The sequence below is a fragment of the Cynara cardunculus genome, assembly GCF_001531365.2.
Source record: "Cynara cardunculus var. scolymus isolate 2C chromosome LG 2, CcrdV1, whole genome shotgun sequence".
Lineage (NCBI taxonomy): Eukaryota > Viridiplantae > Streptophyta > Magnoliopsida > Asterales > Asteraceae > Cynara > Cynara cardunculus.
The window spans coordinates 30365025-30377905 of record NC_037529.1 but is presented as its reverse complement, the minus strand read 5'-3'; the positions used below and the strand labels follow the sequence as shown (position 1 = coordinate 30377905).

The 12881-nt window shown below is 36.8% G+C and overlaps 1 protein-coding gene across 7 annotated transcripts in view; it reads right to left on the bottom strand.

Moving 5' to 3' along the window:
- LOC112505747 (DNA polymerase lambda) overlaps positions 1-12461 on the bottom strand; it is a 32162-nt gene extending 19701 nt beyond the window's left edge. For 3 of the 7 annotated variants that reach the window (XR_003068440.1, XR_003068441.1, XM_025109702.1), the window contains exons 1-7: positions 12031-12461; positions 10210-10563; positions 9914-10007; positions 9675-9805; positions 5231-5293; positions 3775-3954; positions 3631-3684 (exon numbers count right to left, since the gene is read on the bottom strand). Coding sequence is in view for 5 of the 7 variants with exons in the window: in XM_025109702.1 (XP_024965470.1) it covers positions 3631-3684; positions 3775-3954; positions 5231-5293; positions 9675-9805; positions 9914-10007; positions 10210-10563; positions 12031-12357 (1203 nt within the window). In the remaining 2 variants the exon portion in view is untranslated. Of the gene's footprint in view, positions 1-3630; positions 3685-3774; positions 3955-5230; positions 5294-9674; positions 9806-9913; positions 10008-10209; positions 10564-10820; positions 10931-12030 lie in introns of all 7 variants that reach the window. The other 4 variants (XM_025109704.1, XM_025109703.1, XM_025109705.1 and 1 more) reach the window with 4 other exon arrangements.
- Positions 12462-12881: the final 420 nt, after the last annotated feature.

Genomic DNA, 12881 nt, shown 5'->3' with positions numbered 1-12881 from the left:
TTATAGTTATGCTCACAAGCTCTCAAAGCTCTAGCAACATCACCCATGTCAATGAGTCATCTTCAAACACATAATCCTCTTCTTCTTCGTCATCCTCATACATTCTTCCGCTTAACCATTTATTGCTCTCATCAATGTCATTTAAATACATGTGATCAATGACATCACAATGATCATATCGAAGCTTCAATGCTCCATTATATTTGACATATACCATTTGTTGAGCGAGCCTAGCTTGTTCAAGTCTATTTCTCCTTTTTTTATGAAGCTACCAAATATACAAATCAAGAGTTAAAAATTAAAATTCCGTACAATATTTCATATTTATAACTTATAACAACTATTATTACAGTTTAGTTACTTACAAGGCTAAATATGCTCCAATTATGATCACAATTGATTGCACTACATGTAAGGTTAAGGACTTTGATAGCAAAAAAGAAATCAACTTAGTAGTTGGTTTACTGAAAAAACCCCACCACTCAACTGCATGCAAAGGTTAATGAAGTGAAAAATAATTCCATGTAATATGTATAAACTAAAAAATATTTAATTTTAGGTGGTAGAAATTTATTGTGAGACTTTATGCCTCTTTGTCGTACGCAAATAGGCATTCCAAATATACCTTCCTCATTCCTATATGACATCAACTGCTCCGCAACTTTATTTTGGTCACCTTGACTTGTCACTAGCCTTTCAATGCTTTTTAAGTAACACTGACATCACCTTTGCATCATTTTCAACAATTATGGATTGAAATAAGTCTCAGCCACATGCCAAGGTTGATGGAGTTGACACCCCCATCTTTTGTCAACAATTGCAAAGACCTTATACTTTTTCTCTATGTTTTTAAACAAACATGCAATTGCCTCCTTTTCCCCTATCTATGGCTTCATATATGTATCCCATCATCAGCTTCTTCTCACCATCAACCAATTGCTCAAGATAAACTTGCTTGATCATTTCATCAGACATTAGAAAGCAAACCATGCTTGGCCCATTGCTCATGATGAACTTGCTTGATCATCTCATTGGTTGACTTCAATTTAATCAAGTAGGGGAATCAACCCACGTGATAACTATAACTAGGAGGCTTGAAACTCGTCCCACATTGTGCCACTACTTCCATAGTTATAAGAAAGCTATCATAATTAAGGCATTAAATGGCAATCCACCATCATAAAACCAATTTGTGAGTTCCTTACAAGCTTTGTCCTTAAGCTCTTTTTTGCAAATTGAATTGATAGTTGTTTGGGTTGTCTTTCCTTTTATATTTTTGATAACTTGATTTGGTGGAAGGGTTAAAAGCATCCATAGGGCCTTTCACGCCTTTTGCTTCTTGGATTGTTGAGCTTGGAACTTGCTATTACCCTAACAAGATCCACTACCAACTTCTTTAACATCATCCTCATCATCCGGATATGTATTTGTCTCGTCAAAATCAGGTAACACTTCACTCTCTACGTTTTTCTTCCCCAAGGGCCAACTTGATCCTCTTCCCCATACCTAAGTATAGCAGTTCGCTAGCCATTCAATGATAGCATGAGATCCTCGTTTCGTTAAGTTACAAGGATGAATACAAATAGCAAGGCGTCGTGCTGTGTGAAGTGAGACTGTGTTGTTGAGTCCCATGAAGATCGAAGCCTTCGTCGAGTCCAACTGAAACCCGTTGGAATCCATCAAGTCTCGTCAAGCAATGAATCTCATCAATAAGCAAGCGTAAAGGACAAAAAAAATGTGACGCCGTGCTGTTCTTTGAGAAGACGGGCTCATTTTCTAGTGAAAGCACATTGATAGCGAATGTTCACGCCTCCGCAAAGGAGGGAGGGTTTCTAATGAGGGAAGAAGTGGAAGAAGCTAGAGATGCTTTCTTTTTTGGACTTTTGACATTCAGGTTGGTCATAAGCATGCTTTTTACTATGTTAAATCCTCCAAACTTTATAAATAACCATTGAAAAACTTTAGTTTCCAAAAGAAATCATTTTCGGTAGATGGGTTTTCATTGTTCTCGAGGGATTCTCTATGTGTCGCAAGATAAATTCTTGATGAAGTTCAATGAGCTCAATAGTTGCTCCATGAAATCATCATCAGATGTGAATTCACGATTTGATTTCCGCATGGTGGTGGTGCCCTGTATCGAACTCCTTTTTGTTATTATCTCTTCATCATGTTGTACCAATCCATCATAATAAAAAACCCATTTGGTATCATACTAATTCAACAATTTTCATTGCTAAATGGGAATCTTCATAAAATAGAGAGAAAAAAGAAAGAAGATCGGAGGGAGAGAAGAAAAGGGAAGTTATGAAGAAAGAAAGAAAATCGGAGGGAGAGAAGAGAAGGGAAGTTATGAAGTTAATGAGGCATATTTAGGGTATTTTTCCATTAAAAAAAAGATAAGCATAGTTTTCAACAAACGGTAACATTCAGCACATTTATGATATACGGAGCCTCAGTAAGCATAGAAACTCAAATTACCCATTTGAATTAGGATAACAAAAAAAAAAACTATAGCATGGGGTTGATGGACAAGAATAACCTCAACACTCGAACAATCTTACAAAATGTATCGAGATGTCTTGTATAGTTTTGTTAAGGAAATCATTACACTTGATTTAGTATGTATTATCATAAGACTTTTTCCCATATTGACGAATCAATTAATGACCATGTGATGCATGTTCTAGAGGTGACCCATTTGTAGTTAGATATAACCAAAATTGAATTATCATAGGAGTCTTTTATCTTTTTATGTTTATCTTTTGATAGTTACTCTTATAAATCTATGTATCTATTTAAAACGCATACTACCCACAACAATATATGCAACTCAATCCCATAAATACAACATATTAGACCCGAAATAGAGAATGTTAAAATTTTCATTTGATGAGATTGATAATATTAAATGATTTGGAATTCCTCATCTAAGCAAGGAAACTTGACATTACTAACTACGAGATTAAATATCTATTTAACTCATGGTCAACTTATATTGTTGAATGTATATACTTCACATATGAGCTCTCTATTTCAATTTCATATTTTGACTTCTTTAAGGTGATTGAACCACGTACTAAGCTTATTATTCAAACTAACCATAGTTGTAAAAATGCCAAAAACATCATAGTTTGCAAGAATGAATTTTTTTTGGACAAATGGTAAAAATTTAAGAGCAAAATAACCATAATACTTGCACTTTTTGTCCAAAATCGCTCAACCTTGCAAAGGTCAAAGCTTCATTTTGCACATTAACATAAACAACGTTGTTTGCAATAAAAAGCAAAGTAGGATGTTTAGGTGCCAATCACTATATTTTCTTTATGATTTTTAACACACTAATTCTTACGATGGTCTATTACTTGAACATGCAAATCTTCTCTTCTTCTAGTCAAGATTCAAAAGCCATGTAACTTGAAGGCAATGAGTTCAATTTCTAAAGGTTAGAAATTTTGGCTCTCGATAAGTCGATGATTATCTTAAAAGGACATATTAAGTTGAAAACAAAAATTACTAAAATGGTAAAATATTGAAAAGCAATATTTTGAAATAGAAGACATTAATGCAAGAGTCCTACTAGAATTGCCAATCCTAGATTCATAGAAATAGTTCGTAGAAGATAGTACTTACTCCAGGTAAAACATCTTCTGCAGCATTTTGTAGCAAGTGCTCCATCTCTTGCACCTATGCACAAAGTATCGACTAGATTTCATAGAACTTTGTTAAAAGAATTTTCACAAATGTTAGGATTTTCCAAAACCTTAGAATGCAGACCTCATCACGGGGTATCCTTGTTCTAATATCTTCAAAATACTTCAACCCTAGCCGTTGTGAATTTGTCAGTGTATCGTCACTTTTTAAATCATCAAGACTTCTGTGTCCTCTTTCATATAGTTTCAATGCGGTGGCTGGACCAATGCCCCATACTTCCCCAAACAAGCTGATTGTTCGTACCTAGAAGTACAGTGATTCAACCACGTGAAATCTTTGTGAACCTCGAAGAAAAAACAAAAACTAGTTATTCTAATTTCAGCATCGTATTTTAATGACTTTGTGTATGACAATAAATATGAATCTTGAGATTTGTAAATTTAATGATTTTCCATTTCATTTCATCTAAGTAAATACATAAACTAGTTACATAGGGTAACCCCTTCAAAACTACTATACAAATTTGGAAAAGACATTATTAAGAACATCATATAGATTTATATTGTTTTACTTGAAGAATGAGCTCTTAGTGTAAAGCGAAACTAAGACCAATTTTAAAGTACGAAAACTAAATAATATTTTAAATCACAATTTTTGTTGATGAAATCTCGAAGTATTTTAATGTGTAATTAATACTTATTTTTAATATTTTAATATTTATCAACCAGCCAATTAAGGTAACACATCAAAGAAGAGAAGCCGCATAGGAAAAGAAGAAAAGCCAGAGAAGTCGCATAGGAAAAGGAAAAGGAAAAGCCACAGAATGCATGTTGTATAAAAATGGAACCCGTCTCCAGAAAAAAAAATGGCTTGCTGTATAAAAACTAAAGTTACACATGTCTATTGAAGGTTGTATGTAACACACTACAAATATAGGATTCCAACGCACGATGAAACTGGATAGGGAGTAGAGACAAAGCAAGAGGAAGTTGGTTATTTAAACCCTAAAGCCGCATACGGTCATACCCCACGCCTCAGCCACACCTCAGTGGGGCGAGGCGTATGACCCATACAACCCCGCAGAGGCGCTGCCTCATGTGCGATTTTGGGCTACCTCGCCTAGGGGCACACCTCAAGGCGTACGCCTCAACCTCTCTTTAGAACCATGACTAAGGCCGTTTACCAAACACTTACTCGGTAAGCGCTTACCGGCAAAATTAACACTATCATTTACTTACCGAGTAAGATTTTAATCCATCAAAACGACATCGTATGCAACAATTTACCCGGTAAGCACTTCCCATGGTAAGAGTCGTTGCCCTCACTTACCAGGTAAGACTCTTGGTCCTTGTCTCGCTCTTACCGGGTAAGATTCTTGGTCCTTACCATATTCATCCGTTAATGTAATGTGATTTGGTAAGCACTTACCCGGATAAGCATTTGGTAAACGGCCCCTAAGAGTCTTAAGACAATTTAGATCACAACTCACAAGAACCTTTTACAATGCAAACAGGGACAGAGTAAGTAAAAGGCACAAGAACACCACTAAAATTAAAGCAGTGAAAAAACTTTTCAACACCTTTTCATCACTCTCGAAGTGTTCCAACTTGGACAATTTCCCAGTCGTCACGATCTCATGTATCTATAAAAGAACCACACTGCCATCAGAAATTATGCACTGTGAATATGATAAGAATGTTTTTCTCATTCTTTCTATGAAAAATTTATGGCTCAAGAATGTGACTTTAAATTCAAAGCGCTTCATGTTCTGACCTGCACAAAAAAGACTTAAAATTATAGACATCGAAGTAAGGATATCATTGAAGGCTCTAAAGCATGACCAAATGGAGTTACGGATGTTTTTACTGTTTATAGTTTTTAAAAGGTATTTCATGATCACAGAAAACAGATCCATGGTCCATATAAGGGACATCAATTTTACATGCTAATAAGATGTTATAGTAACATAAACTCGCCTGAGTTCTATTGAATAACTCTGTGTACAGCCACCAAATGCCCAGGTTGAAACAGAGTGAAGATGGCAAACAAATTACAATCACAACACATGAAAAGATATATGTAACCGTATGAAAAAAGTTATACACCAAAATATAAACAAGCAAGAAGACCACATATCAACATTTATGGGATAAACCCAGCGACATCAATAGCAGACCAGCAGGCATAGGTGAGGAAAGAAAAGAGAACCAAGCAGCATGAGATGATGAGATGAGATGAAAACACAAGAAAACAGCCAAAAGGCATGAAAAGCAGATCATACATAAAAGACACTTAAATATGTTGACGGATGAGATTTCACAATGGGAGCTCAGGAACCGATCAAGGCATAATAATGCCATTTTTAAATTCTAATGACTTCCCTAATGTACTATTCCGGTTGATAACCACAGAGGAAATAGTGGGTTTTGCCCTTTGAAGTTGTAAGCATGTTTGCTTGATGGCATCATCATGGTGGTGATTATTGATGATACAACTTACACTGCTTTACTAGATAATAGCCCTAAAAATTTGTCTTCGCTTGTCTCCCAATCCCAATACACAAGACATGACTGTATTGCACAGGCCAGGAAGAAGGATAAAAGACATTCATTGAAAACCCACTGTTGGGTTTATTTTTTGCACACACAGTGTTAGCCATCACATATGTACTTACACACTGCCTTGAAGACACTTTTTGTTTCTGAAATCAATTATAATTCATTATAATGTCGAAATGGAGATTGATTTAGGTATTGATTTCCATATGAACAATGGGTGATTCGAGTTGTGTGTTTGATTCCGGGTGTGGAGCATGAATTCTCCTAGACCTCTGCCTCTAGCTTGTAATCCCTTATAGACTGCAATAGAAGAGATGAGAGAGAAATAGCAAGTTTACACACCAATATTGCAAATGGAAATCAGCCCCCTAGCTTGTAATCCCTTAATCTACTTCTCTAAACCTTTTAAAAGGCCAAATTAAAGCCCAACTCCTAATTGCGGTTTTCACACCGCTATTGCAAGTCAAAATTGCGGCCCAATTGCGGTGATTAGTGCCGCTATTAGCGGAACCGCTATTTCCGACAGCTATTGCTCACCGCTATTTCCTCTAGGACCTCTAACAGCTATAGCACCGCTATTTCACTGCTATAGCACCACAATTAACAGCATAGGGCCTAATGTGGGTACATAACATTACCCCGCCCCCAAAGAACCACTTTGTCCTCAAGGTGGGTAGAAAAAATAAACTGTTGCTGCCCAGTTACTACATCTTCCCAACCAGCTGCTAACGTCAAAGTCCAAAGGCTCCCAAGCAGTCTGCCATTCATGTAATTCAGCCAAGTTATAGACTCATCCAAATTCCCTTGTATATAAATGTTCTCAAGCGGTTCAGTCTTACAATTTGAAACAAATAGAATAGTTTTGTTTCCTAATCTGAATGGTCTGGTAAACCCCAACCCAGAACCTTGTCTTTCTCCTCATATCTCATATCATAAAGATATGTCCTTTTCTTAATATTAAATTTGTCTCCCGTACTTCTGCCTTCACCCAACAATATAGCCCACACTTTTCTTCTTCTAATAGTGAGATCACCAATCTTCATTTTCCATGTCATTGATAAGCATTCCACAGTCCAGATGGTTTTTACTAAATTTCTCCCCACTAACATCATTGACCCCACAACAATCTTTAAAACTGTTTGTAGGTGAGCCTTTGCTCGATTATGGTGTGCCTCACGCAAACGAGCATGCTGCTCATCAAGGATTCTCTTTAGTAGAAGCTCATGGTGTGTGAGCTCAAAGTAAACCTTATACTCAAACTCCTTATAATCCTCATGGAAAAGCTTAAGTACTGATGAAGAATTGACATCCGTTCAAAGGAGTCTGCAAGAACAACAGGCTTTGGACCATTTAGTAATTCTCTTCTTATAAAAGTAGCTTCTCCCGTCAATACACGATTAACTTCCCAAAGGCGTGAGGCAAATGTATCAACTGACGTGAGAAAACACCTTGCAACCAAGCACTTCCAAAACAAAACACTACTCTGATTCCTCCTAAACAGTCGGGTCACTGCTTCTACAAACGACAGTACATGCCACTTGTTTGCAGGTTGTCCATATTTAAACTTGCTTGAAGAGATGGAGAACAAATCCAAAGCTCAGACTCTGAAGCCATCATATCGATCCTTCTGCCAAACTGCCTCATGGACTAAACTGATACCAGATCAATTTAGAAAATCCTTGCATTTTTGAGTCAATTGATAACTCAAGAGACAAAGCAAGGAGCGAGAAGAGAATAGTTGATCAACACCATTGAAACTTAATATTGGACAAGGAAATAACAAAGTGGTCGTACTAAATGGCTGAAGTAATGGATTTGGCAGTTTTAGGTTTGGTTTTGAATATGAATTCGAAGCTAGTTTTGGATCTAGATTAGGTCTAGTTATGAAATCGGTTGTGGTTGAATTCAACGAGGGTTTTGGATACAGATTAGGTCTAAATCGAAATCTAGGTAGGATTACGCTTTGGTTTATAGTATTATAGAGTTTTAACAGAAGGGGGAATAATGTTCTTAAACTCACACTTCTTGATCGTTTCCCCATGAGACTTGCGATTTCCTGATCATTTGTTGCTGGAGATTGCTCCTTCATCGTTGATCCAACAATTTCCACAGGAGGACTCGATCGATTCATCCTCTATATGCCACACAATGGGGCTTATGCTATTTTGGGCCGTTACATGAGCCTTGTGTTGATTAGGCCAAACCTTATCTCCTTTCTCCTCCACGTTTGTGATGGACGAATAGTGGATCGAGAGAACCGTCCAAATCTCAACGCCTTCCTCAGTCGAACTTGAGACGGTAGTCGAGTCCCTCGATGAACCAACCAAAAGCGGCGGAGAATCTACGTCCAGTGGTGCTAGGTTTGGACCTTGGTGTAACCCTAAATCTCGTTGATTGGTAGGATGATTATTCTTTATCTATTTGAACTCTTCAATGTTGGATATAACATTCTATCTTCCTTTCTTCCAGTGAGTTCTTTATCCTCCTTTTCTTCTCCACTCGTCATCATGACCCTAGTGCGAGATCCGGAACTAGTCACGAATGCCCTCCTCCTCATTTCCAACCATTGTCGTGATGTTTAGGTTATCATGGCTCAAGTTAGAAGTGTGAATAGCCTCTTCACCATTCGAGGGGAGCCTCCGGACGCAATCTCCGACAGTGAAGAACCCCCTAGTTTCGTTGGGTTTTAGATGCAGAACCCGATCAGGATCGAATGATACTTGCCTCTTCACGAATCATCTCCTTAAATTTCTGATTGAGCACGATCATATGGTCTCAAAATTGTTGCTTAATGTCGGCAACAATGGAATGGATATCGACCACCTCCTTCTTCCATGATTCATTCTTCTGCGGAATCACATCACAGGCCATGGCATCAAACACACAATACGACCACTGCAATTCCCTAGCCATGGATTTGTACCGCTCTGATACCAATTGTTATGAACTGAACCGATTGAACAATGAAAATAGGGACCGATTGATAAGAACAATTGTTGGATGATCCAATTACTAATAAAAGGAACAGTTTCTAGCATTCAAGAGGCTAGTCTCTCCTAAAGAAAACAATGAACAATTTTCTAGATACCTCTACTCCCCTCCACAGTCGACACCTCTATTTATACTAGATTTATTATAACTAAGTAACTACCCAAGATACCCTTTCTAACCCTTTCTAGAATAACAAGTATGGATGGGCGTGGGCCTAATGTGGGTACATAACACAAGGCTATGCTTATTGTACCTTCCACTTCCCTATCGATACCAATAGATTGCACTTCATTATTAGCATGTATATTCCTCGGTTAGTCTATCCAAAGCCAGAATAAAAGACATGACAACTTGTAAGCCTTACCAGTGCACTGTATCTATCTATTTCAATGGAAAATAAAACAAATGAAAAAGATAGCAATGTAGAGGAAGTGCAATTTTGAGTAAAGAATCTTTACAAGATCTTTCACTTACATGATCCTGCATCGACTTCCCAATAGCTGGCAAGTCTTTGACTTGATCCACACTTTCAATTTTAAAGGGCAACCTTTCAATAATTGGAATTGCCTTGTAATAGCTGAAGGACCGTCGGTCATCACCCAAAGCTAAGAAATTTGATCACATGAGAAAGTACATCCAAACTAGTCACAGCATTGTGTACTACACAGGTAAGGTGCATAAAGAAAAAAGCAAAGCACTAAAAGACATTTTACCTCTATATATATTGATTAGTTTGCCAAACATTTCGGTAATATTTCTATTTAAATCAGGAGGGTGATATGGCAAGGAAGCATCTGGTGCACCGACCTGAGTGACAAACATGAAGCATGTTATTTACAAACATACTCTAAAAAAAATGAAAAGAACCCTTCCGACAGCACTGTCACGCACGGCTAGTAAAATAAGGCAATGAGAAGAAAATGGTTGCACCTTATTTACTTTGGAAGATCAAAAAAATTCGAACTCCAACCACATTCACATATACATTAGTAAAAAGGAGAGGTCTTACAGTACTCTGTTGAGCATTAGAAGTGACTGGGCTAATGCTTGAAGGCCTTCGAGGGTACAAGCTGTTCTTAGAACTATAAGCTGTGTGAGGAACAACATCAACTGAGTTGCTCAATGACTTATCCTTCATTTCTGGACTGGAACTTTCTGAGTTCATGGATGAGGGTTTCAGCTTTTTATACAGGTGTAACTCGTTGTCACTAGATATTTTCACATCAGCAGATTCAACAGAGTTCTCATTAGGTGAGTTTTTTGGAGGACTTTGGCATGAACCCAACTGTATAGTGTATGATTCCTCGCTAACTTTCTCTCCTAGTCTCAAGCTGTCCTCCAGCCACTGATAAAAAAGAATAGTCTGCAAAATATCATAAACATTGGTTAGTAGCATATTTACAACCCCAACCACCATAAAAAGAGACAAAAACATCATACTCTCTCCTTCCCAAACAATGCAACATTTGACTTGCATAGTTTAATAAAATGTTTGGCTATTGATCAAATGTCTTAAAAAACAAGGACAAAACAGAAAAACCTTGTGGAACAAAATTAAAGGAATTAATTTCAAGTAACGATTACTAATATCCAAAAAGTAAACCTAGAATGAAAACTTACCAAAAAGAAATGTTGCATTTTTGGGACAACCCAAAAAGAAAAGTGTTGAACATTTTTGGGATGGAGGGAGTATGCCATAAGACAACGGAATAGTCCAGGTCTGCAATAGCCTAGAACATTATGTTTATCATCCAAAATGCATAAGCCTTAGTCAAATTAGAATAAGACAAACATAGATAAGTTATTAACGTGGTTACTTGAAGAGAAATGAAAACTAGCATCTCACCACAAAATTAGAAATGCTGTTAACATAGAAAATATGCAAAGTAATGTAACAAGGGGAATAATGCAAGTCCCTGTTCCTATTGTTCACTTCCATTAGCAAACCAATTCAGCGTTAACACAAACACATACATGGATCGTATATGTGTGTATGCATAATTGAAACAAGTGTGAAAACAACTCATTTTGTCATCTAAATTTCTCTAGTATGGTGCCAGATCATCTTCATCCTCTCATTTATATCAAAAGCAAGATGGTAGACCTTACGCCTTTATTTCTGAAACAGCTAGATCAAAGAATAATGGGCATTAAAAAAATATAATATTAATAAGAACATGAATCTAGACAAGATGAATTTGTTACGAGTCAGGTAGATTCAAACAATCCCCATTTTAACCACTACTACCACCAATCAAGGCAGATTATTTTCTCCTTTTTTCTGTCTCGAATGGCAGACTTCAAACTTCATAAGTGAAAATCCCACATTCTGAAAAAAATGAAGAACACTTATATTCTCATTTTAAACCTGATAGTATTCACACCTATAATGAACATGGACTTCGTTTTAAATATGCCACCAACATCCACATGAATTTTACTTTCAGGAGAGGTTTGACCTCAAATTAAAAGTGTAGCCATGTAGGGAACATTAACTATTAATAATAATAACGGAACCACCTTAAACCATAAAACAACAGTAATAAGTGGGAAAAAACAAAACTTGGTGTTAAAACTGTAAAGAAAAATCATACTCATTTTGAATCCAATATATACTAGTTTTGATCATCAAAAGATCTCACTGAACAACCATTCGCATCCATATATTAAATTTACTACACCCCTTCTGAATTCCATTTAAATTTGTGACTTCCTCTGTCGAACTAGCTGCCATCAAGAGTGATAACTAGCACTAATCCATCGATTTTTAAGTGAACAAAATAAAGAAAAAATTCAGTCAATTGCCGACAATAGTAAATAGGCCATGTACCCCTTCGAAGCGCTGCAATAGTTTGGGACCCAATTTCCGGCGAAGTGAGTCGGAATTAACCGCAAAAACATGAGTCACATTCCGGGACAAAGCTTCTTCTTCCACGATTGCTCCCATCTGCACTAGCTTTTGCTTCCATATCTTCACGAGAAAATCAAACATCATCCAACATAACGCGATGCATACATCTAAACAGCAAAAAGAGAAGACCAAAACCTGTAATCGACGTCTCTGAACGCCATCGTCACAGAGGAAGACGACCATTCCGGAGAAGATTCCATGAGGATCCGGCGATGGATAACGATTCTTGCTAGCCTTGGGCGCCATTTCCTAATTGCTTGCTGCACTTCCGCCTCTGATTTGAATTCCGTACCGAATCCAGAAGATTCCAACTTGAGTGGGGTTTTACTTTTTAGCAGCTGAAAGGTAGTTATTATCAGGTGCGATCCAGTTCATGTTCTTTCGGTGGGCATCAATGACAACTCTATATATACATTAGGTTCGAATCCGTAAACCCGTGTATTATATGGCGTATTTTGCAAGAATAAAATGGAAGCAGCATACATTTTATAAAGAATCTATGATAACATGAGTAAATATTATAAACTTGTAAAAATAATTTATAACAAAATGTAAAAGAAATTAGGTAAATGTAAGTAGTTAAAATATTAATGGGTTAAATACATGAAATAGCAACCTACTTTCATAAAATTTCTTATTATAGCATTCTACTTTTGTTTTTCTTTATTACAGCAATGTACTTTCAAATTATTTTTTATTAAGGCATTGTACTTTAAAAAATCTACCCATAATAGCAATGGGTAACCTGTTACCTTTTAAACCGGTTAACC